General features: G+C 47.7%; 1 protein-coding gene across 4 annotated transcripts in view; it reads left to right on the top strand.

The window, feature by feature from the left end:
- BRF1 (BRF1 general transcription factor IIIB subunit) overlaps positions 1 to 22950 on the top strand; it is a 1219927-nt gene extending 1196977 nt beyond the window's left edge. For 2 of the 4 annotated variants that reach the window (XM_078660299.1, XM_078660297.1), the window contains exon 18: positions 19971 to 22950. In XM_078660299.1, coding sequence (XP_078516425.1) covers positions 19971 to 20008 — 38 coding nt within the window. In that variant the 3' untranslated portion in view covers positions 20009 to 22950. The remainder of the gene's footprint in view (positions 1 to 19970) is intronic. The other 2 variants (XM_078660298.1, XM_078660300.1) reach the window with 1 other exon arrangement.
- The last annotated feature ends 2736 nt before the right edge of the window (positions 22951 to 25686 follow it).

The following is a 25686-nucleotide window of genomic DNA, read 5'->3' as shown; positions in this document are numbered from 1 at the left end:
TGGTTCAAAGCACAGCTGCTCGGCTGCTGTTAGGGATCCCTAAACACCAGTCAGTCTCAAAATATCTGCCCCCGCTTCACTGGCTACCAGTCAAGAAAAGAGTTATCTTTAATTCCCTCTGTCTAGCTTTTAAAGCTCTCCATACATGGGCCCTGCCTCTATTAGACAACTCTTCTGCTGGTATGTCCCGTCCAGGAACCTGAGATCTGCATCCAAAGCAAACTTGGCTATTCCCAGGTTTAGGAGGGCTACTTGGGGAGGCAAGAGCTTTGCAGTTATTACGGCCAAACTTTGGAATACCCTGCCATTCTCACTAAAATCTACCTCTAATCTGCTCTTTCCGCACGGCTCTGAAAACCTGGCTTTTTAACAATTGGTTCCCTCAGGCCCCCCTTTTTGTATGTCCTAGTCAGGGGTTGTTTAAATCTGTTCTTTCACTTCCCCTTTTGAAGCTACAGCGCCTAGACACCCGAGGGTAGTAGCGCGCTATATACATTTTCTTTTCATTTAATTTTCATGATAAGCCAATAGAAGATTCTGATGGTCCTTTATGCTGATTTTCTGATGGTTACTTCTAATAGTAGATTCCTCCCCTTTAGAATATTCCCAAGTGCCAGATTGGATCTGGAAACTTTCAGTAGCAGTGCTCCCGCACACCACTATTTGCAGTTTGACTTGCTATGGTCTTGATCTGTTTTGGAGGTGATGGAGGGCAGCCCCATGTAAGCACCAACCCTGGCTACCTACGCCACTTGCTTTCTTTCAATGTCTTTAAATGCATATTTAAAGCTCCTCTTCCTCCTCAGTCAGTATTTGATCATTTCAAATCGAAATCCAGTGTACAAAGGAATGATGTTCCCAAATTAAACTACAGGGTTCAACTCATGCAATGACTGTAGAAAACACGTCAGTAGCAGACCAGCGCACGGTGTGCCTTTGGCTTCGGGCACAACCCTAATTCGGGACATAACCTTAAGTATGTCCTCCTGCACCAGAAGGCGATCTGGGACCATGAAGCGAAGCTGTATCGGGTCAAACATAGAAAGAAGTAATGGACCTCATGTAAGTTCCACTCAAAATCTAGGGTACAGACCGACTCCTGCTCTCTGTGCTGATCCCGTGAAATTCATCTTTGTCATCTGAGTTCATTTGGCAAGTCCAAATCGAAGACTCACCCTGTAAGAAATATGGGGCCTTATTTATGAGAAGTGACGCATTGCTGCGTGAAAACAGTGATGCGTCACTTCTCAGTGCACCCTCCTTGCGACATGATGGATGCGTCATATTTATTATATGACGCATCATGTCGCAAGGAATGACAGATAAGTCAGTATTACTGATGTATCTGTCGACGCAAAACTGATGCATTGCTCGAGTTGTGTCGAAAGCATGACGCAACTCCAGCAATGTTCCTTTCACATGGGGCAAGCCCCATGTGAATGGGCCTGCATCAGTCTTACGCCTTCAAAGAGGCAGGTGTAAGATATTGACATAGTAGCATCCTAGAAGTAGCGTACTGAAATCTTATAGATTTCCCTGCGCCACTTCTGCGAGACTTGGATGCGAGGAAACGCCCACCTTGGATACATTATACCTGATGCAGGTATAATGTGGCACAGAGGTTTACAAAGTGACACATCTGCCTAGATGTGTCACTTTGTCAATAGGGCGCAACATGGAGCATTTTTTATGTCGCGTCACAAAAAGTGATGCACCGGTGGCTTAAAAGTTACGCAAGACCTCGTAAATAAGGCCCTTGGTTATTGGTTGAGGAGGGGTGGAAGCCCTATTCAAGTAACAGCCACATACCTTGTCATGGTGAACCACAACAAATTACTAAATTAACCTGTGTTTTACCCTCCGGTAGCTTGGCTCATAGCAGTCCGGCTTAACTTAGAGGCAATGTGTAAAGTATTTATATAGCACGCAAACAGTAATGATGTGAAAACAAAACATAAGAAAAGACCCAAACCAATTTAGAAAAATAGAGGACATTTTAACCACATTCATGCTGGTGACGGAACCACTCCGTCACCAGTCACGGATGCGCTGTGCTGATGAGGGAATGGTTCCGTCACGGCCCGGCCGCCGCGCCTGCGCGGTGCTTTCTATTAAGCGGGCGGGCCGTGACGGAACCACTCCATCACAAGTACAGCGCGCCCGTGGCTCGTGACGGAGTGGTTCCGTCACGAGCATGGCTGCGGCGCGCGGCCCCCTCTTCCCCCCCAGAGCTGCGGCGGAATTACCACCGCGGCCAAGGGGTTAATAAATAAAATGATACCAGAACGACAAAGATCTAATCAGCAGGATTGGACATATTTCAAAGTTTCAGGAAAGTTTAGCGCATAAAAGCACAGCGTGCAAATCGCTGTCATCTGGCCATGCTAGACTGGGGAAATGTTCCAACAAAAACAAATTCAGCAAAGTGGGAGGGGTGATGGCAAAACTTTTTGGGAACTACTGTCCAAGGGTGTCCAGTCTAAGAAAACCCAATCGATGACAGGAGGTTCGTTGGTTGGGTACATGAAAGTCCGCATTCTACCGGTCAAAAACTATGATTCAGTTGTATAGATTCAAGGCAACAGAACCTGGGCCAGTGCAAGCATTTTGAATGTGCCCTTCCTCAGGAAGGTATTCAGAGGACAAAGATCTCAAATAGGACGAAGGCCTCTATCCTTTTGTGGCTTGAGGAAATAGCGGGAGTAACAACCAATCACTATTTACCGAATTTGGACTCCTCTCAGAGGCCCCTTTGAATGTTCGAGCTCACACCTCTTGCAGTAGGATGGATAGGTACTCTTCTGTGAGCCGCTCTTATGTGAGAGAAAGCTGAGGCGGGTCAGAAAGGAGCGGAGGAGCATAGCCTTGCTCAAATATATGGAGTACCTGTCTGTTAGTTGTAATGGACTGGTGTCTGAGGAGAAAGTGATGGATATTAACTCCCACAGGTTGCTTGTGCACCATTAAGGGCAAACTGAGTGGCTTGCTTGCTCATGCCGGAGGGGAGGACTGGGAAGATTGATGCCCCTTGTGAACTATGCATTGCCTGCCTGATCCCTGTCCTCTATCAAGAAAGGAATGGAGTGACTGCAGTATGTGCATTGCCTGTACTTCAACCCCCTGAAATACCCTTGAAAAGGCTGAAACTGATAAGGAAACTGTCAGAAAGGGATTGAAATGCCCTAGAACCGAGCTGTGCGCTATGGCCCTGCTCCCTTTAAAGTGCTCAAGGGCTGAATAAGCCTTTTTTTGCCAAAAAGATGAGGCCCATCAAATGGTATATCTATTAGACACCTGCATATCTCCAGAAAATCCAGTAGCTTGCATACATGTATGGGGGCAGAACACAGGCGCCATTGCACGCCCCAAGAAGTCAGAAGCATCCAGGCCAGCTAAAATGACATATTTAGCTGCATCCTGGCCATCTTGAATGGTCTGAGATTAAAAAGCTGCCAGGCCTGCTCTTCTCTTTACAGCAGCGACCATCTTGGATGCTCTCCCTGCTCCTCGTGGACTCCTCCACTGCGAATGGAGCTCTTCACGTCAAACTTTGAGAACGTAGCTTTACAGTGGGACTAACCTGGTCACTGTCACATGTCTGCTCTCCATTGCGATCTGCCTGAACTTGTAAAATTTCCCAGGTCTAGCACGGCTCGATGACCTCCAGTGGCGTACTGTGCTTTTTCGGCACAATACTTCCCTAAACTCTTAAATTTAGTATCTAATGTTTTACTGATTTAATTTTTGTCGTTCTACTATCATTTTATTTTTATTTTTTAATTTGTGTGTCGTCTTTTCACTTTCTTAATATTTGTGTGCTGCATAAATACTTAACACAGTGCCTCCAAGTTAAGCCTCAAATCTTTGTGCCAAGCTACCAGAGGGTTAAGCACAAGTTAATGTAGTGAATTTTATGGTTCACCCTGACCAGAACTGTGTTTATCATTTTAGTGGGACTTTCACCCCTACCAACTAATATCACAATTTCTCACAGGTTTTCAAGAAATGAGCAAAAGTCACACTTGACTCTTTTGCTGTAGCCTTTCTTTTAAAGCAGCTGTCCTGGACTGCAATTTAGTGACTTTTCTCCATCACAGCAAGTCCGGTGTTTCAGCCTTGATCCTGAATCTCAGTAAGAGCGTCTCTGAGGCTTCTTGGCCTGTTAACCTAATGCATCATGTTTGTTCACTTACACACGTTGCATATATGAGCTCTGAATTGGGATCTGACATCTAAGTGGGCACAGCACCAAATAAACCTGTTGGATGTCATCCAGGTTTCAGAAGAGACTGCACAATATCTTTCAGTGTGGCTTTCTATTGCAGCCTGACCAGCGGCAGACCCCCTCCTCCTTTTCCCACCCCGAGCTGAGTCGAGGTGAATACATCACCACTGGTTTGGGGAGGGCATGTGGGAGAGGTGAAGATTGGAGGTCTCTGGCCTCGGATTGCAATCCGGCTCCATATCAGTCTGTTGACGTTGCAGGCCATTTGTCTGATTTTTAAGGTCTTCCTTCCATCTGTCATGGGGAGACTGGTACAAGTTTTATGGACAACGTGTGGTACTACAACAAGTGGGACAGATTGGGGTCCTGCATCCTATGCCAAGAGATTCTGCACCTGGCAGGATCCTTGAATGCCAAAGCAGACAAGCTCAGCTGATGAATCACAAATGGCGGCTGCACCCCAAATTGACATAGGGCGTTCTTCAACAATGGGGAGAAGCGTGGCTAGATCTCTTTGCAACTTTTGAGGATGCGCAGTCTCCAAACCTTTGCACATTGTAGTTCTTCCTAGGAGAGTCATTTTGATTGGAGTGGATTATGATTCTTCTGCATGCCTTCAGCCTTTGCTTCTTATGCCCAGGGTTTTGATGACAATCAGAAATGACCAGTTCTAAGTCATCCCAGTGATCCTCGGATTGGGGCCGGAAAGTTTGATACCCGGAAATTATGAGCATGTGCATCTGCCCTCCGATCAGGCCCCCTCTTCTGGAAGTTTGTCTGTCATTCCAACAGGAGCGTGTTCTCCAACTAAACCTGCACTATCTGCACCCCCATGCTCAGAGATGGGGTGGCGCAAGCTGGCTGCATTTGATTTGCCAACCAAAATTGTTTGCCATTCTGTCTGCCAGGTGCCCTTCCACAAAGTCTATTTACTCTGTGCGCTGACAAATTTGTAGCCCGGTGTGGTTCCACAGTACTGACCCTTTGTAAGCCAAACTGTCTGCTATTTTGTTATTGGTTGTGCCTTTGACCCTGGACAACCATACAGGGGTATTGTTAAAGGTTATTTATCAGCCCTTTTGGCCTTTTGTGTTTACTAGACCAACCATCCTGGTTTAAATCACCTATTGAGATACGTTCTTAAACACACATGTACCCTTGCAGAACGTTTGAGATGCTACAATGGAACCTTAATTTGGTCTGACATTTCTCATGGGTACTTCCTTCTAGCTGATATCCAGCTGCTTTTTGCATCTTCTGACTCTTAAGACTGTGTTCCTTGTTGCGATCAATTCAGCCCAACGCATGAGTGAGCTCCTACCTCTCTCATTGCAACCTCCCTACACCATCTTTTTTCTAGGACAAACTAGTGCTGAGGAACAGGGAAGCCTTCTTGCCGTGACCCATTTTCATATTGGAGAGACCATCACTTTCACAACATTCTTTGTCACTCCTCACCACTTGAAAGAGGAGGAGAAACTCCATCGGGACGACCCCAAAAGGGCCTTAAGATTTTACCAAGATATTTACCAATAACCATTGAGTGGCCGTTCAACATTTTTTGTGGGTTCTCTTGGGCAAAAAAAGTAAATTGGTGCAGTAAAGAACACTTGTCAAGGCAGATAGTCTTTTGCATTAAGTTCTGGTACTCCTTGGCCAATAAACAGCTTCTGGAGTGGCAGATGGCCCATTCAACCAGTACCAAGGCTGCCAGCTCTACAATGGTATGTGGAGTACCTGATCTTGACATCTGTAAGGCTGTGATGTGGGCATCTGAAAGAAACCGTTCTAGATTTCTTACCTTAGATTTACCCCCAGGCGTCAGCCTGGATCTGTAACGTTTTTAGTCAGCAGTACCTCTGCGCCTTGGAAGGTGGCTTTGGTCGACTCCGCGTCCGTCGTTGGCATCGTGATCACTGGGATGACGTTGCGGAAGCTACATAAACGCCGCACTTGCGCTCTGACGTCAGTTCCTTCTTTTTCACCACCAGCAAGCGCAGGTCTGGAGAGAGCGGTACCCCCAGTCACTTTTTGATTGACATTTTTGCAACGTATGTCAACTTTGTTTTCGAGTCTAACTTCAACTCCTAGTGCACGAGGGGTGCCCCGTTTCAAGGCCTGCGGTTCCTGTACCCGACTGATGTCAGTGACGGATCCACACCACGTGTGCCTCTACTGTCTGGAGCGCAACTATGACCCCAAGTCGTGCTCTCACTGCTGAACCATGGGCCGAAGTCTTTACAGGAGTGGTCCCGAAAGCTACTAGAGGCCCGGCAGTCGGCTCCGCGTCATTCGAGGTCCCGGTCGCGTGGAAGATTGAGGGACCGATTGTGGAGCCATCACCACTCCTCGTCTAAGTCTTCGCACTCTGGGTCAGGTAAGTCGAAGCACAAGAAGAAGTCGAAGAAGCATCGTTGCTCTTCGACTTCCCCTTGTCCGTCGGCCGACAAGAAGAAGGGTTGGGGTGGTGCCCCTCCATGGCTCCGCGTGCGGAGACTTCAGGGTCAACTCCAGCCTTCCCTCCCTTTCTGGTACCGGGAGCGACCCCTGCCCAGCTTCGTCAGTTCTACGAAGCGATGCATGCCATCTTTGGACAGCCTGACTCTGCCGGTGCACCTTCGGGCCCCGCGAACTCGGCTTGGGGCCCTAGGCCTTCGATGTCGGCAGCTCCAGCCTCTGCACCCCAGGGATCCCTTGGATCCAGGCCTGCATCCGGATCTGCACCTGTCGACCTTATTACACCTCCACTGTGCCGATTCCACCGTCACCACGTCCGCAGCCTACGCTGGCTAGACCTCTAGCTGGCGTCGACCCCGGCTTCCACCCTGATGTGGATACGGAGCCGGACCGGCGCCGATGCGTACTTTTGTGCCTGTATTCCACCCTGGCCATTTTCAGCCAGTTTGCCAGCCAGAGTAGGGTGAGGAAGACTGGGAGTGTTCTGGTGCCCCTTTAACTGACCACTTGCAGTACGACCAGGACTGGAGAGAGGAACTGGGGGATGCCTGTGGTCTGGACACATCACCAAACCTTGGCATGTTGTCTCCTCCTACCATGGCTACGGAGGAGGGAGAGTCTTACACAGTGGTGTTGCATAGGGCGCCAAGGCCCTATACCTCAAGCTACCTACTGTGGCAGTCAGGACTAACCTCCTTGACAGAGGCGCTTCAGCTGGCATCGAGCTCTTCCAAGCCCTTGCTGCCGTTTAATGAAGCCCTCACGGACATCCTTTTGGTCACCTGGTCCAAGCCCAACACATGGGCTCCTGTGGATAGGATGGTTGCCAGACGCCACCGCCCGGCTCCGGGTGACCCCACTTTCCTCTCCCAACACCCCTCCTCCAAGAGCTTGGTGGTCCAAGCTTCAACATCCCAAAGCGCATTCCCTAACGCACCACTGGATAGGAAATCCAAGAAGCTGGATCAGCTAGGGATAAAGTTGTTCTCTTCCTCCAGCCTAGGGCTGTGGTCGGTGAACACCGCTTGCCTGTTGGGGCGTTATTGCCACTCCGTGTGGGATATGGTGGCGCAAGTGCTGCCTCAGTGTACGGAGGAGGCCTGGGCCGTACTCTCCCATGCTGTTGCCGAGGGAAGGGATGCAGCAAAGTTCGCCATCTGCTGTGGACTTGACACTGCCGACTCATTTGGTAGGACCATTTCAACGTCGGTGGCGCTTCGCCGTTATGCCTGGTTGAGAACGGTTGAGGTCCTAAGACTTCATCATTATTCCTTGTCTGTTCATATATTTGAGAATTGACTGACATTCTGAAATGGTGACCAGTTTTATAGATGGTAAAATAACTCTTGGAGTTTGGTATGAGCATGTAAGTATCTCCTCAAATAATAGTGGCCATGAGTAGGAGGGCCTTCGTTTTACAGTAAGTCATCTGTTCAGACCTTAATCGTCAATTAGTGCATGGTGCTGAGTCTGGAGGGAAAATCATAGATCAACCTCTGTTTGCGCCACGATTTACCACTCTTCTTTTGCATATTTGTACAATTAGCAGCAGCCGTTTTCTGATGGTAATGGGATTGTTTTCTGCTCCGTGTGGCAACTTTTCCTTATGGATTTTAAAAAATCCCACCCACACACCGCATATTGGGGTGTTGCAGCTGCATTGAAAATCTGTGTATGCTGATGTTCTTTTTGCAATGTGCTCTAAATGAGCGCCACAGTAGTAGATTAGTAGTTCATTATGATTAGATTTGTTTTTGCAAAACATTTTTATTGGCATTTTTTCCTTTATAACATACAGCATATCTTTCATTGTCGATGATTTCGACAAACAAATTGATCCCGCGTGGGGACCATTTACCGCAACCCCCCATCATAGGGGTTGAAGACAATTAGGCCAGTATCGTTCAGTTCAGTAAGTGACAATGTCCCTCACAAGTCTATGTCCGTATGCAGGGTACCCGCCCAGATGTTGCATTCCAGGCCACGTTAGGGGCATGTGATGTAATGTCTCCCCATACACGAGCTCGTGGGGGATTTGAAACTTCTGCCTTATATAAACCATAAATAAACTTGGGATAATAAAACACATAAACTGGGATGCACTGTGTAATATATGCTGGATTTACACATGTGGGCACGCCTGAGAGCTGCACTATTGCGGGATATCTTGATGGACTTGTGCCGAGTCTGGCTGGGAAAGGGGGAGGGGGCAGCACTAGGTGCCATCTACGCAGGGATGTGGTGGTGAGTGGATGACTTCTATTCGGACAGGCCCAGCAGGTACTTGAGCCCGTTGCGTTCCCCCCGATCACCCCCTGGGGCTGAAGAGGGCCTGGGGGAACCACCTCCCACCGTGCCCGCTTCTGCATCCATTTCATGCGTAAAGGAGTGAAGTAGCATGGCCCAGGGCATGGAAATTGGGTGTTTGCTAATTCCTCTGGCTTCCTCCTCGCGCAGTGTGCCTTCCTCCGCTGCATCCCATTTCTTGACTGCACCCACCCAGGCAGCCAGAGGGGGAACGGCAGGTGCCTTCCAGTGCATTGTTATGCATCGCTTGGCCAGAAGGAGTACTAGGGAGGCAAAGCGCATCTCGACTTTCATGTGCGTGCGCCGCCTACCAATACCAAGGGCTCTAGCTGCCCACGTGTTTAGATCCCGGAGGCCCGTGACTGTTCCAAGAGTCGTATGGACGGTGCACCAGTAGCTATGGAGGGACCGACGGTCCCACAGCATGTGGAAGAAGGAGGCCGCGGGTTCCCGACATCTTGGGCATACGAAGGCGCCATCAGGGAAGTACTTCTGAAGCTTTGCAGGAGTGAGATATGCCCGATGAAGGATATGTAATTGTATGTTTTTGAAGCGGTAGTTGCGGGAGACTTTCTTGGTGTACGCTAGTGCTTTGACCCATTCCCTATCATGTAGAGGCCTGCGAAAGTCATCTTCCCATTGTTCCCTGAGGGACACAAGTGAGGGTTGCTGAAGGGTACGTATAGCTTTATATATCCAAGTAACTAGGTGCCTCCCCGGGCCCATCTGTAGGATCGCCTGAAGGACCGGGTTTGTCGGGGGTTCGTCCTCTAGCGTGTGCCAATGTTTGCAACAGTTATTTAACAGTTGCCTATGTAGCAAAAATCGCCCCCTTGGAAGCTCAAAGTCTGTCACGATCGCCTCAAACGTCTGCAGTTGTTCTCCGTGTAGTACCCGCGACCTTTAGGTAGCCCTACCAACGGCAGGAGAGGGGAATACGGGGGCACCGCTCGATTTATTCTGTCGATGCGTGCAAGACGGGCGCGCGCCTTCATCAATTGAAGCGGCTTGGTCGGGGGGGGGTGGGGGGAGTGCAGCTCCCGGTAGTAGCATGCGGTGGACAGTGGGAGTCTGCACTTGTCCAGCTGCCGTGGCCAACTCTCGTTACGCTCGACCCGCCGTCCAGCGGGACACCCATTGTAATTGGGCGGCCAGAAAGTAAGCCTCAAAGGATGGCGCAGCCAGCCCTCCCTTGTCAATAGGCAACTGTAACTTTGCCAGGGCGATGCGCCTGCGGCCAGTGCCCCAGATAAGGGTCCCCAATAAGGTGTCCAGCTCGCTGAAGAATGAACGAGGGGGAACGACCGATAGATTAGAAAAGAGGTATAGGAGTCGCGGGACTAGGATCATTTTGGCAACCGCTATCTTACCCGCAACTGTGAGCGAAAGACTTTTCCAGAAGTGTATGGACGATCTAATGCCCGCCATCAGCCTTCGATAGTTGCCCTCGTTGATGTCCTGCGGCGTGTGATACAGATGGACTCCCAGGTACCGTACTGCTTGAGGACTCCACGAAAGGTTAACATTATCCAACCGCAGCGGGCACTGAGGCATTGCCTGTACCAGGGGATAAACTATCGACTTGACCCAGTTAACGCGTAGTTCGGCCACATCCTCAAAGTCCTGCAAGATACGCGTTATAGAGGTGAGATCCGCTGCAATATCTCGAACATATATGAGAACATAGTCAGCATATAAGGACACTGCAAGCACGGAATTGGCAATAGGAAGTCCCCACTCCTCCCCGTCGGCCCGAAGACAGACTGCCAAAGGCTCCATCGCCATGGCGAAGAGATGGGGGGATAATAGACAGCCCTGACGGGTGCCACGGCGGACCGAAAAAGAGGCGGAGATAAGGGGACCTATCCTAGCTCGATGTGGGCTCGGTGTACATAAGCCTAGTGTATGCCTGAAGGCGAGGACCTATCCCCCGCTTGCTGCAAGACCCGGAATAAATATACCCATGATAGAGATTCGAAGGCTTTTTCCAGATCCAGGACCAGACATGCCGCACGGGGAAAATGATCCCGGATCTGGTCCTGCACGTGGAACAGCCGACGGATATTGGAGGAAGTGTTCCTGCCCGGCACAAATCCATTCTGATCTGGATGGATCAGCTGCGGAAGGATGGTGGTGGACCGATCTGCCAGAACCTTCCCATAGATTTTATAGTCCGCGGGTAAAAGGGCTATGGGCCGGTAAGAACCCAACTGATGGGATCCCTATCCGGTTTAAGGAGAGACACTACGACCGATTCACACGTGGACTGAGGCAGAGCGCCTCCATCCAAGGCTGCTTGGAATTGCCTCTCCAGCTGGGGGACCAGTTGGGATGCAAAGGTGCGGTAAAATTCCAACTGGATGCCGTCCAATTCGGGGGCCTTGTGGGTAGCCAATGCCTTCATAGCATGTCTGATCTCCGTCGCTCTGATGGGGTCATCAAGATCTCGACGAGTGTCACGATCGATCTGAGGTAGCTGATGACGAGCCAGGAAGTGGGAAAGGGCCTTCTCACGTATCGGAGCCCGGCAGGCATATAGTGACGTGTAATGCTCCTGAAAGGCAGTCAGTATAGCGTCTTGAGAGTATAACAAGATACCTTGAGCATTACGAACGGCCGTGACGGACGGAAGACCCAAGTCTTGCTTGCCCATCCACACCAGTAGCTTTCCCGCCCTCCCTGTGAACACGCGCCGCGTACGCCGTGAAATTGTACCTACGCAAGCTTGCTAAAGCCTCTTCATAGGCTGTTTTCGTGGCGACGATTCGGGCCGTCGCGCCTCCATCAGGGTTAGTCTCCTTCGTGAGAGAGGCCAAGGCCTGCTCTGTTCTTTTTATGTCTTGCTCTAGAACTCTACGAACTCCCACGATTTGTCAGATACAGGTGCCCCGAATAACAACTTTAAAGGCGTCCCATTCCGCCCCGCGCTTGGATGCAGTACCAGTTTCTCTCGGAAGTATTGGCTGATGTGGTCTGCCTGTGTTTGTTGGAAAACCGGGTTGTCAAGACATTCTCTAGGGAGACGCCATGTAGGGACTGGGGGGTGCGGCGGGCGCCATTGCATTGTGAGTGTGTGTGCGTCGGGGTCTGATATGGTCCTACCAAGGTAGTCCGCAACAGAAATGAGAGGTAGGATAGCGGCAGAGCACAGAAAGCTATCCAAACGGACTCTGAGGTCCGGGGGCACTGAGTGGAATGAGTAAAGCCTAACGTGGGGTTGCGAGTGCGCCAGACATCGTGGAGAGCCCAGTGGTGCGCCCATGTCGCAATCCGCTTCGCCTGCGCCACTACAGGGGATGTCGGAGGGGGGGGATGGGATCTATCCAGTGTTATGTTTTGTACACAATTGTAGTCAACCCCTAAGATCCAGAGGACCTGTGTGTATGCGCTCAGCGGGGAAGAGAGTGTGTCCCAAAATTTGCTGTGATCAACATTGGGCCCATATATGCTCCCCAATAAGACTGCTTGGCCATCCAGCCGCCCCTGCAAGAGAACATACCGACCATCCGGGTCAATAGTGTGGGAGTACTCCTGAAAGGGAACGCCTGGGCGTACCCATATAAGGGCGTCTCGAGCAAAGGCCGAGTATGTGGTAGCGCATATTAGTCCCCTCCAACGCCTACGCAGCTTTGCCACTTCCCCTGCTGTTAGGTGCGTTTCCTGTAAGAGCGCGATGTGCGCGTGATGACGCTTGATGTAGGCGTAGACTAAGTACCGTTTACGCGCAGTGTGCATCCCACGCACGTTCAGTGTAAGGATGGTGACAGTGCCATTTTGTGCCATCTGTGTGCGTGCATGATGCGCAGGGATCTAGGGGCATCAGGATCCCTCAGATGTCCCCAGGTCCCTCCCATGTCCGTGCTGCCATGGTGTCCGTGCTGCTGCTTCTCGGCGCGTGAATAAGGACACAGTGCAGTGTGGATACACTCAGTGGGGAGGGGACTGGGGGAGGGGGGGGCAGAACATAGCCCTAACTCGGGGGACCCATCGACAAGGGCGATACGTCCAACCTACCTCTCAACCGGTACGAGAGCATCAACACAATATGGGGGTGGCGGCCTGTGCCTGCGAGGTGCCTCAGCTTGTGGGCTATGCGCGCAAGGTAATGGCTGCTCGTTGGCTGACTTAAGTGGTGAAATGGTTAACCAAGTCTACGGTGATACGTGGACGCGCACATATGGGGATCGCTTGTGCCAGAGCTCCCCCGGTATTTTCTACCAGTGACGAACGTCCATTCATATCAGGTCATCAGCGGATCTTGGTGTGACCGCAGGCAAGGCCACCGAGTCCACTCCAGGCTGCGTTGCTTCGCTGTCACCTTCCTCTTCCGAGGTGAATAGGTGAGGAGCCCGCTCAATGTCCGTTGCTGGAGATGCAAGATGGAGGCTGGCCACCGCCTTCAGGGCTTTCCGTCTTTCTTGCACGATTATTTCCAGGTCTGGCGACCCCATGGTGTGTGAGAGCGAGCTGGAGGTGCCCTGCCGGTTGCGTCGTCTGGAGCGCTGTCTTCTGGACCCTGACTTTCCCGCTGCTCGCGGGGGTGCTCTGTACCGGGATCTGAGGCTCCGCGCTGGTCCAGCCAATCATGCGCCTCCTCCGGGGTCGCGAAGAAGTGAGTGATACCATCTTGCATGACTTTGAGGCAGGCAGGAAATAGCAAGGAGTATTGCATCTTTTCTATTCTGAGCCGCCGTTTCACTTCCAGGAAGGATGACCTTTGGCGCTGGACCGCTCTGGAATAGTCGGGAAAAATCATGATGGTTCTGTTCTCCACTCTGAGCGGCCCTACCTGACGCGCCGCCCGTAACACCGCATCCCGGTCTCTGAAGTGCAAGAACTTTGCCAGCATGGGGCGCGGTGGAGCCCCCGGCTGAGGACGATGCGCCGGGACTCGATGAGCCCGCTCGATGGAGAAGAACGCTGACCGTGCCTCAGCAGGCGTAAATGATTTAGTCCATGTCTCCATATACTCCACGGCATCCGCCTTTTCAATGCCCTCCGTCAGGCAAAGGACACGTATATTGCAGCGTCTCGACCGCCCTTCTAAATCATCAAGCCGTTCTTCCATAGTTGACATACGGCTCTCCAGTGCCTGTAGCGTGTCTTGATGAGTCTGTACCATGGGCTGGATGGAAGTGACAGTTTTTTCAGTGTCCGAGACTTTGTCTGACAATTTGCAGTGGTCATCGCGGAGGAGGCTGAAGTCCGTCGTGAGGGTGCTCAATCGCTGCTCCATAGATTGCCTGGATTGCTCTCTGGCCAAGAGAACCCTGTCCAATTTGGCCGAGAGGGCAACATCCGTTGTCGCAGGATCATCTTTAGGGGGCCCGGCAGAGTGACGGCTGGCAGCGTCAGATGTGGCCCCTTGGGTCGCCGCCATCACCCTTGGTTTGCCCATTCTCGCCCCTGGGGTTGTGCATGTGCGTCCAACAGTGACTTTCAGGTGAAGTGTCTGGTCAACCGATCCCGCGTCTCCTGTTATTGTAACCAGCCTGAGACCGTTATCAGCAGAAATTTTTCAAAGAGGAGCCAAGGTGTGTGGGCATCCGCGGGCACCGGGAAGTATTCAAAATGAACACTCAGCAGGCCTCTGGGGTGGACCTCCGAACCAGGCCAAGTTGTGCAGTCGGTGTAACGCACTTGATTCTTCTGATCGCTTCTTCTGATCGCCGAACTTCTGGTTGCCACCGCCCTAACAATGGGCCCACATGCAGCACGCCGTCTCAGCTCCTCTCCACCTGGATAGCAACGTGGCGGGTAACTACTTCGGTCAGCGGGGGGCGCCGGTACTGACCCCTGCGCTCGAGTCGTTGTCACTGGGGCCCCTGGCTCTCACCAGATTTCCCCCGGCGTCTCACAGTGTCAGACTGCGAGCAGGCTGGCCGTCTCCTAAATCCCAGTGGCCCCAGGGAGCCAGTGAGGAACTTCCCCTGCGTCAGTTAGTCTGGGCCTCTCCACATTGCCAGTCCCCTGGCAGTTCACTCCGACTGGTGCCCACTCCCCGGCAGACGCTGCTGTGGATGCCACCTGTAGATTCCTGGCACTGCACTCCTATGCACTTTGATAGCATGTGTCTCACAGGGCCGCCATCTTGAAGTCAGGCAGGCCGCCCAACGGTCGCGGCCTGCCTCATAGAATGCTGCTTGCACCGGGCCTCCCGCCAGCCTCGAGTGCCCCCACCTGGGCCCCTCCGCAACTCTGACGGCACACAGGAATCAGGCCGCCCGCAATGTTGCCCGAACCACAGGTGAGCGGGGGGGTCTCAACCGCCTCGGGGGTGGGAGAACGCCATGGATAGGGTGGCGGGTGGCGCTTATCTCGGGCCCTGACGTCGGGCGCAGAGTACTTTCAATTATCCGCGATCAGGCCCCTCACTTGCGGTCTTGGCGTCGGCAGGGACAGCGCCCTGCATGCACGGTCCTCCCCGGGATCTCGGAGGCTCCGCGAATGCACAGCAGATCAGTCTTCGAGGCGGGGAGCATCCAGCAGAATGGGCGCCATTTCACTGTTCACTCCGCCTCATGCCACCGGATTTCCATCGTCCCTCGGCATCCCGCTAATCACTAGTACATGCGCTGGATGTCAGGCGTGTGCTCGTGTCAGTGAACACCAACCTCAGTCAGCCAGGCTGCATATGTAAGGGCGAGGTGGAAGCCCTCTCGCAGAGCCTCAGCCTGGTACATCCGCCATGGTGGCTTTCGTAGCCACGCCCCCCAGTTCGCTATGATTAGATGGCATAATAGATTGTTTTTGTTCTTTATAATGGCTATAGTAATATAGCCATTATTGAACAATTTAAATACTTTATTTTGCTATGTATCCATAACCCCGAACGAGTAGAATGTTACTTACAGAGAGTGACCTACTTTCAATCCAAAGGTAACCAAAGATCAGTCAAAATGAGTTCTGCTGCTCATGCATTACTGAAATTGGATAGCTGATGGATGTTTGACGGCTATATTTTTCATATTTTTTGTGTGGTCATTTTTAGAACCTGTATTTTTGTCCGATACGCTGTGCTTATTATAAACATGGTTAATAGTAAGAATTTACATTTAACATTGTTATGTGGCAATACACATTGAAATGCATTCAAAAGTTCATCATGGTCTAGTTGGGGGGTGGGGGGGTGCAGCTAGAAAGGAAGATAGGAAGTTACATGTCTGAAGTGAAAACCAAGGGTACCTAAAGAATGTTCTGAATAGTTAACTTGGGATACTTCCTGAAAAGGTAATTTTTGAAATGTAGTTACAGAAGGCTTTCAATCGAACTAAAAAGTAGTTTTTTCTACTTTACAGGAAGGCAGATGACTTTAGTTCTGATAATTTTATTGAGCATTTGTATACCTATTTAAACTCTACTGCAGTTTTCTGCAGTGTGTTCCAGTCTACCAGTTGTTTAGATCTCTGCGAGGAAAGGTGTGTTATCTGAGGCTAAGTGTGTTGATATCTGAGCATGTGTATTTTTGAGTACTTTCTGTGGCCTCATACTAGGTAGTAATCGAAAAACCACCAATACACCCACACATCTATATATCCATAGCTAGCGCTACATATATGTTACCTACTGGGGGTCGCCAGTAGGTAGATATAGTGAGGACATATTTTCCATAGGAAATCCGCAACATTCTATTTGGAATAACTTTAGCGCTGGTTGACGAATCTTCGTGAAATTTTCAAAACTGGTGGGGCACTCCGGTCCGCTCCAATCCTGAAAGTCTCGGGGTGATTCGCGAAGCGAGGGCCGAGAAAAAAGGGGGTCCCAAAACGTGTTTTCTCCATGCAATTTTCCATAGGTACCGTTCATCGCAGCTACAGCCCAAATGGCTGAACGGAATTACACCAAATTTAGCAAAGTTGTAGTCCTCGATTCAGACTCGTGCCTTTTGCTTATTTGGTGTGAATCCGTTCAGTAGTTTGAGAAAATGACATTTAAAGGTACATATATATCTATGGCCTCGGAGGATCCGCGGACCCTGCCGGGCACGAGCTGCATGCTAATTGGCTGTCAGCGCTCCAAATCAGGAAGTGTTGGCAGCAATCTTGTGCCTCTGTAGAACCCAGGCACAAGAAACCTATAAAACAAAAAAGCGCAAAACGCGAAAAGGGGGCAGGGTAGAAACACCCTGACCCCCCTAGGCCTGTGCAGGTCATTTGAGATGTCATCAGTAATGTCACTGACCATGTCATGAATGATGTAAAATGTGACATCACCAGTGGATTGCGGGCGCGAGAGTTATAGAATTTCAATAGTTTTGTATGAGTGAAATGTCCAGCTAACTATAACACCCCTGAAACCTATGTTTTTTCAGTGAATTTCAAAGGTTTTTTAAATGCTAATTCCTAACTATAACAGTCCTGAAACCTATTGTTTTTTCATTGAAAATATATATGTATATATGTATATATATCCAACGCGTCAAGGCAAAAAGCTCAAATAAAATAATGCTGACACACTAGAAGGTCTACGCTTGTCATTCTGCGTGAAAGCAGAGGGAAAGTGTAGCACGTTTGAGATATATATATATATATCTATATAACTATATCTATATCTATTTCTATCCTCGAAAATTCTCCCGGTACATCCACCACGGAAAATAAAGACTCGCACACCAGGGTCCGTGAGAAATAAATGTTTGTTATTGACGACGCGTTTCGACCGAGCGCTCTTCTTCACTAGCCATTCTACACATTGACAAATCCACCATTTTATCGTGCATAGTAGTAAAAACTAACAAAGGACCACATTTTGGGAATTTATTAATGAAGCTAGAGAAAAGACTATCGTCAAACCTCCGCATGCTGTGCATTTTCTGGATTCATGTTTATTTTGCTTGCATATAAACAAAGAATACATAATTAAAGGGTTCAAAAAATACATTGGATACATCTAAGGATACATATTTGCAAAATGATTTTCAAGAAAGTATACATTAAAAGCATTTCAGGAAAAAATATATGCTTTAGAAACAACACAGTATCTGGTCAAATGGCCTGAGCGCTTCTATGTTGTGTTTGCAATTACCGCTCTAAGTGTACTGGGGATGCTCAGACGTGAGTCCCAGGCACTCCACACCACTGGAGGCAAGCTAGCCGGGCTGATGAGAGGTGTTACCTCGAAACCGGGCCGGTCCTCGGATGCTTGTTTCCGTTCTGGGAAGGACATGGCTTTTGTAGTTCGGACTGGACTGTTCCCATGGAGCACAGGGTCAGCGCTGATTTGCATATCGCCATTGTCTAACCCAGGGTGGTGTGGAGTGGAAAAACGATGGATTTGGGCCCAGATCTTTGGACTGGGGTGGATGTGTGACATTGATCCACATTCTGTCCATCACTGTTGTGTTTGCAATTACCGCTTCTATGGTTGATTGCAGATCGCTTAATTCAGCAATATACTGCTATGTTTACCATGATCCCACTGATAAAAAAGGGGGGGGTTTGTATGCAGAGTTTCAAAGTTTCAAACGTGGCCAAGTGGCCTAACGCAAAACATCATCTCGACATGAATCTAAGTTTTAAATAAAGTTTATCCTTACCATGTGGTCAACATAATTTTGTAAATTCATTGAAGGTCCTTGTTATCATTCTAATCCAGATATATATATATCGAACCAGTCCAAACTTTAAATCAAGAAGGCGCTGACTTCGTGGGTGAATAACCAAAGAAAGATGTGTTTATTTCCACACAACCTAGACGCGTTTCGGCAGCGGACCGCCTTGCTCACTACATCATGTATCTCACACATCAGAAATATATACATTAGTACATGACAGGCATAAACTGGTTGGTTGTCACCGCAACCGTCTGAAGGCAACGGACATAGAAGAGTTTACTACATTGGGCATGGCTGTGCAGAAACGAAAAAGGTATAGAAAGAATACATTTTGTTTTTCTAATTTTCGCAATTGTTAAAAAACGCACAATTGTCGGAATGAAACATGGCCAGTGCATATTGATAGGAAATAAAACAAAAGATAATGCACGCTATGACAATAAGTGAAAAAACACAACGATTAAGAATCTTAAAACCGCACTGTGTTCTGTGTCTCTGTGTGGTTCAGTCGATTATATGGAGATCTGGCTTCAGAACCATTAGAAATCCTGTGCTCATCTCTCCTGTTCAAACCCCACAATTAAACGAAAAATGAGTGAGTCAGTTCATGCTTGCTTGTGTTGAGTACCTGCAGTATATATTACAACCAGGAGATGGTTACAATCAGTATTGTGGCATGGTGGTTGCTAACGCAGTGTGATGGGATGTACTTAACGGGATGTACAGGCTATATATCGTCGGGGTACAGTCAGATGATGGCGCTGGGTACTGCCCAAGTGGGCTTTGAAACTATTGGTTTTAGAGCCAGTGTTTGTATGGTTTACTGTCTGGTACAACACAGAATTAAAGGATGCTCAAGATGTTGTTTGTAGAAAAAAACTGTGAAAAAATGTGTCAACTAAACCTTAACAAATATTTACAGTAGTGAGAACCTAACGCTACGGATCAGGAAAAAGGTGCGGGACACGCAGCTGGGATATCCGAGATGTACATTTAGAGCCTCATCTGCATTCATTCCATTGGGAATTTTTGAATCCAGGAGGATTATATATCTAGATTCCAATCTTCTGAGTGACACCTGTCTATTACCTCCCCTGATGTTTTTAGGGATGCTGTCAATTACGAAGGAAGAGAGGTCCTGAGTTTTGCCAGCGTGGCGCATGTTGATGTGTCTCACCACTGGATATGCTGGGTCATCATGTATGATGGCCCTTAGATTTTGCAATATCCATACGTGTGCGGGATGTATCGTGCTACCGACGTACCGTTTGCTACACATGCATGTATAATAGATCTATATAAATAGATATATAAAATAATCGTTGTTTTTGCTAATGTTTGATGTCTAGAACTCCTTTGTGTACACTATGAATTAAACGTTTCTAAATGAAGTAACTTGTACTGATATTTTTTTCATTTGCATTTCAGAGTATGGCTGTGAAGTAGATGACGACGAGGGATTTTAATGCGTTGCCTTCCTAGAACTTTAAGAATACCGTTGTGTACAGACTGATGGACATACCATGTTGTAAATATTGAAAGGCGAGCTGGTCTGTGATCAGCAAATCTACATAGACAATCCCGAAAGGTTTTTTTCTTTTTTTTCATTTAGGTCAGTTTGTTGACCTGTAATGCAGATATTAACATTGGGTGTATAGAACTTTAATTTTTTGGAATCATGTTTCGATAAAGGAATTAGAAAAATATTTCTAAAGACTAAAGGCCTGCATATAGATTTTCATTTTTGTTGGCTTTTTGTTCTGTCTAGTTGAACGTCTGGCTTTCCGTTGAAGGAAATTCAGTGAATAGAAAATGTATGTACAATGAAAAGTATGAAAAAAGCACTAGATACGCTTGATAGTTTAAGAGAAAAGTAAATGTGTAATTTATACTCTTGGATGAACGTTCCTCCATGCCCGTTTCTCTGTCTTATTTAATAAACACATTCTTAATGCTTATATGTATTCTTCAGATTTGCCACACTTAATGTAGTGGTGGTATTTGTGGGTAGCGCATATGTTGCAGTTGAAGTGGGAGAAGTTGTTACTATGTAATAAATAAATTACATAGATTGCTAATAAGATATCTGATTAGTGGCACTGGTGTCTCGGGGATTGCACATGCCTGTCCGTTCCAGTGGGCTATTCCGCTTTCTTAAATCGCGCAGTGGAATGAATTTGCACTTAAGAAATAACCGTTTTTGCCCTGCCTTTTAGGGTGACTTAGTATAGTCCAAAGAAGAATAAGACGAGAGGATATTAAAATAAGTAAGAGACACGCTTCTTTACTGCACATGTTGCAGTCTTGGATTTAACAATCCATTCACATCTGCCCACATATCAGTGGATGCTAATTGACAGTGGCCAGTTTGTATATTTAAGACAACTGCAGTGGCAGGTATAGTGTAAAAACTGTAAATAAATACGGTGTGATGAGATTATACTTTTCTTGAATTTTCTTGACATAGGTTGTGTAACGCTTCTGATACCAATAATACCACAGGGTATTCGATCTACAGAAAGCAAGTCTATATGCCATTTCCTTCTTCAGTATCTGCAATGAAATAAAACACATGAAAAATGACACATTGTCACCGTACTACCTCTTTTTGTTTACCATTGCCTATAGTTGTTACTGTGTTCACTGGTCTTTGTAGCTGGAGACCAGTCAGTGTCCGTTAAACATGTTGATCCACAGTATTTTTAAATTCCCAATTGTATTTTTGTAAAATGCTTTCATTTCTTGCAAGCAAAATTAACATGCGTAAACCGACATTGCTAAAGGTATTTGGTGTGCACTTATAGAAACAAGCAGCCAATTAATAAAAATATATTTTTAAAAAAGCACTTGGCACCATAGGAAAATTGCATGGCAATTCATGTAAACAAAGTGGTTGGTTCTGGATAAAATATAGGAGTGGACCTTTATAGTGGACGTCTATAATGTTGAAGAAGTGACGGGGCACACCATTGATGAGAAGAATATAGGTTTTCAATTATTGAATAATAATTATTCGAATCTTAAAAGAGCAGCCTCCAAGTACCCCAAGGAACCAGAGAAAGCGTGGCAAACCTAACCCTTCAATGAAGTTGCATGTATGCTACCTACACTGTTCTAGGTGAAGGGGGAGTCTACCACAGCCCTCAGTTTACAATGTCTTCAACTTCATGTACCCCAATCACGGAGTTTTTGCCCTACTGTGGACCTCCTTCGTTTTACCGAGCAGCTGGATTTTATTCATAAGTTAGCGGTGGAGAACATTCATCAATGAGTGCTCTGCGATGTCAAAGGCAAGCCTGTCGAATCTTTGTCTTCCTATCTCTTTGTGTATCAGAATTATCTCCTGAGGTTGCAAGTCGTTTCACATAACCGGCAAAATGAGTAAACCGGTCATATTGTGCTTATCAGTCATAATGCCTTCCTAACCTATGTTATCCGAATGAGAAATTTGAACTACACGGAGTAAGAGTTTTGGTCATATGGATAGTCTAGTTTTCCAATGATGCCATATAAAAGCTCTGGCACTAAAGCACATACGCGATTAGTGTTACTAGGCTGATCTTGTTTTTCGTGCGTTTGTATTATAACTCTTTATGTCTTGCTTTGTGAACTTCGTAAATAGTTCTACTGGTGTACTTTGTAGCCTGCTTATGTTTGAGTTGCAGTTTTGTCTGATACTCCTATGCATACACATTACCAATTCCTTTGATTCATTGCTTGAAATGGAAATGTAAAAGTGCTGGTACTTACTCTCCCACAGTACCTGCTTGCTATTGAGAAGTGCTGTACTCTCCCATTAAAAGTATTGCACCTCTGCTGAGAACTGCAGGTACTCGCCTCTTCAAATTCAAGACGTGCAGATATAGAGTACCTGACAGTACCTGCCCATTTAATGCACTGCTTTGATTTCATAAATGTGCTTTTTATTTTTGTACTGGCTTCACGCTTAAGTATAGGTCAGGGTTCTCCAAAGTCGTCCTGGAGGGCCTTATACATGCCAGATTTTAAGATAACAACATTTATCTAAATGGGGATACGCTAAAAATCTGACATGGATCTGGTCCTCCAGGACCGCCTTTGGAGAACCTTGATATAGGTCAAAAGAATAATGTTCCTTGCAAATAATTGATGTAAGCAGAGGTATGTATATTCTTTATCCTTCTGTTGTACAACCATGTTCATATTATTATTCAATATGTTGCCGGGGTGTAAATAAAAATTTCAATAGTGACCTACTGGTTATTTTTGTACAGCCGTTATGCGTTAGTATATGTCAACAGAATATTGTTCTTTGCAAATAATTGATGTAACTAGAGGTATAATCTTTATCCATCCGTTGTACAACCATGTTCAAATTTGTATCCAATATATTGCCTTGGATGTAAATAAACATGTAAATATTAACTTACTGGTTAATTTTCGCAGCATGCTTAATTTTGTGAATGATTGGTTTTTCAGACCAAATTAGGCGTGGATCACATTTTAGACAACGTTCATAGTTTTGTTTCAGAGAAGTGGAAGTTGCTTCCTGGCAGTTCTAGTTCTGTCATGGCTGCCAAACCCTACCCAATGAGTCGACCTTAAGCACTGGAGTAGAGGAATGCAGATGCCTTGGCGTATTACAGAAAGTGCTCTTGGGCGCTATATGCATTGGTGCCTACCTGTTTCACCCCGGGGCAGTTTGGTATTCTGATGGATACTTCTTTCTGCAGATTCTTCAACTTTTAACTATTCTAGGCATCAGACTGGATCCGGGAAAGTTTAAGGATCTCCACGCCAGTAGGAGGCAGTGGCTCCATCTTCATTGGAAACCGTGTCACCATGACATCACTGGAGCCATAAAGCATCCCCACCAGCACCCTTACATCACTTCCCTTTTTTCGCCATGCTATTTACACAGTTACAGGGCCTGCTCTCATTCTCTCACAATTTTCTTCAGTTTTTCACAAAATTAGTTTTTGAACCCCACAGAGACTGCTCCCTGTACCCTAAGAGTCGAAAACGCCTGCGGTTCCTCCGGACTGATGCCAGCCCCTGGGCCTTCGACACCTCCACCTCTCTTACCTAGGCGGCAGGCTTGTCAGACCTACCTGAAGTTTCCTGACCCAAGAACAGATCCTGTGCTTTTTCTTAATACCAAGTTTGACATCTTTCACAGTGCAATGGTCCCCTCTGGAGTGCCTTTCGGCTGCACTGGTTCTAGAAGCTTGCCTTTCTGGAGTGCTGCCAGTGAGATTCACCCTGGCTCTCTATGCCCCTTTTCTGCCCTTGCCTTCTATTCTGATGGGCCCAACTCCGGAGACACATATTGATTCTGCACTTGCACAGGAAGTACTGATACTGCACAGTTGCACCATCAGTTGTGTTTCCATTGGGCCTGACTTTGGCTTCCTCAGGATGGTGATGGCAGTGGTCACCACTCATCTCAGCTGTTCTGAAGTTCCAGTGTTCTGTACTTGGACAATTGGCTCCCTAAGGTCAAGTCTCCGGAGATGGCGTTGCGCCATCTGCAGGTGACAACATCTTTGCTGTTTAAACTCTGCTTTTCCACCAACAGGCTCAAAACTCACCCCGAACCCTCTCCGCGCATCCTGTTCACAGGGGCAGTACGGGACACGATATCCAATCAAACCTTTTCCCCCTCTTCTGAGGATAAGGGATATTCACGCTTTGATTGTGAGGTTTTGGTATGGAGCATGCCTTCTACTCCTGATGGTCTTATGCATGCTAGCTTCCTGCATCCTCCTGGGTCACACATGCTCGATGGCATATGAGGTCCTTTGGTAGTGCCGCCGCAGACCGCGGCTCTAACACAGTGAACATTTTTCACATTCCATAGTGTCCTCAGGGGATGTTACTTTGGATTTGATGTGAAGGAGTGTGGAAGAGAACCTAGTTCACGGGATGAGTTGCACCTTCACCCAGAGGTGGGCCAGTATATCTTTGCCATTTGGAGCGGACCTCAGGTGGACCTATTTTCCACTCAGCAGTGCTCATTGTTGCCCTCAATTCTTGCCCTCTGGTATCCATTGCAGAGAGCCTTGAATGGCCCATTTCGGTTGAAGTGGAGCTTTCCAGTGCACATTTCCTTCTATACTTTTCATTCCTTGGGTACTGTGGAAGACTCGACTAGACCAGTCCCTAGACTTCTTAATAGCACCACCTTTACAAGAGGTTGTGATGTGCAGACCTGGTGCACATTTTCTTGTGCCCTGCTACTCTGTGGTCCTCAGAGTAGGCCTCCTCTTGCAATTGTGGGGGTGGGTGCTGCCTCCAAACCTCTAGAGCCTCCACTATCATGCCGGGAGAGTGAGCGTAGACACCTGCATGCTTTTTCTATGGCTCCTGAAGTGGTGGATGTTTTCTTAAGTAACTGTAGACATTCCACCAAAAATGGTGTACTCTTGGAGATGCTGTAGGTTTATCAAGTGGTGCTTAGACAAATCAGTAGATCCACTTAAAGCCCACTTGTTAAAAATCTTATGATTAGTCCTATTGTTAGCTCAGCATGGTTGCGCAGTCGGTGGGTACAGTGAAGAGCTACCTAATTGCATTGCCAGCCTTTCTGTATGTCCCAGATCAGCTATTGCTTGTCAAGTCCCTCATGGTTATGGGCCTCATTAACATGTTTCTCCTTTTTATATTGCCTCAATCGGACCTTAATTTGGTCCTTCCATTTTTAACGTGTCCTCCTTTGGAACCTTTACACAGTTGCAACTGCTCACTTTTAAGACAGTTTGACTAATTGCTGTTACGTCAGCTAGACGTGTCAGTTAGTTGCAAGCTCTGAGAATCAAACCTTCTCTCCCGACAATCTAATTATTAGAATCAGGGCTGCTTTCCTATCCATTACATGACCTGCTTAGGCGCCTTGATGCCCTTGGGCTAAGTTGCGCGTTAAAACATTCCTTTCATTCATTCATCCATAGTTGTAGCACCCTTCCATTTAGGGCAGTCTATCAACCTACTTACCTTCTTTCCCCCACTGCACCCCCACTAAAAAGCAGTAGATGCTTTGCAGGCTAGACCCTATGAGGGTGTGCAGTTTGTATATTGACCGTATTAAGGGCTTTCAACTTGTCATCAACTTTGTATCGTCTACACCAGCAAGATGAAGGGCAAAGGCATCCAGACGAGGACGTTG

Source organism: Lissotriton helveticus, chromosome 9, assembly GCF_964261635.1.
Source record: "Lissotriton helveticus chromosome 9, aLisHel1.1, whole genome shotgun sequence".
NCBI classification, from domain to species: Eukaryota; Metazoa; Chordata; class Amphibia; order Caudata; family Salamandridae; genus Lissotriton; species Lissotriton helveticus.
Note: the sequence above shows the minus strand (reverse complement) of the source record. Positions and strands in the feature narration are given on the sequence as shown.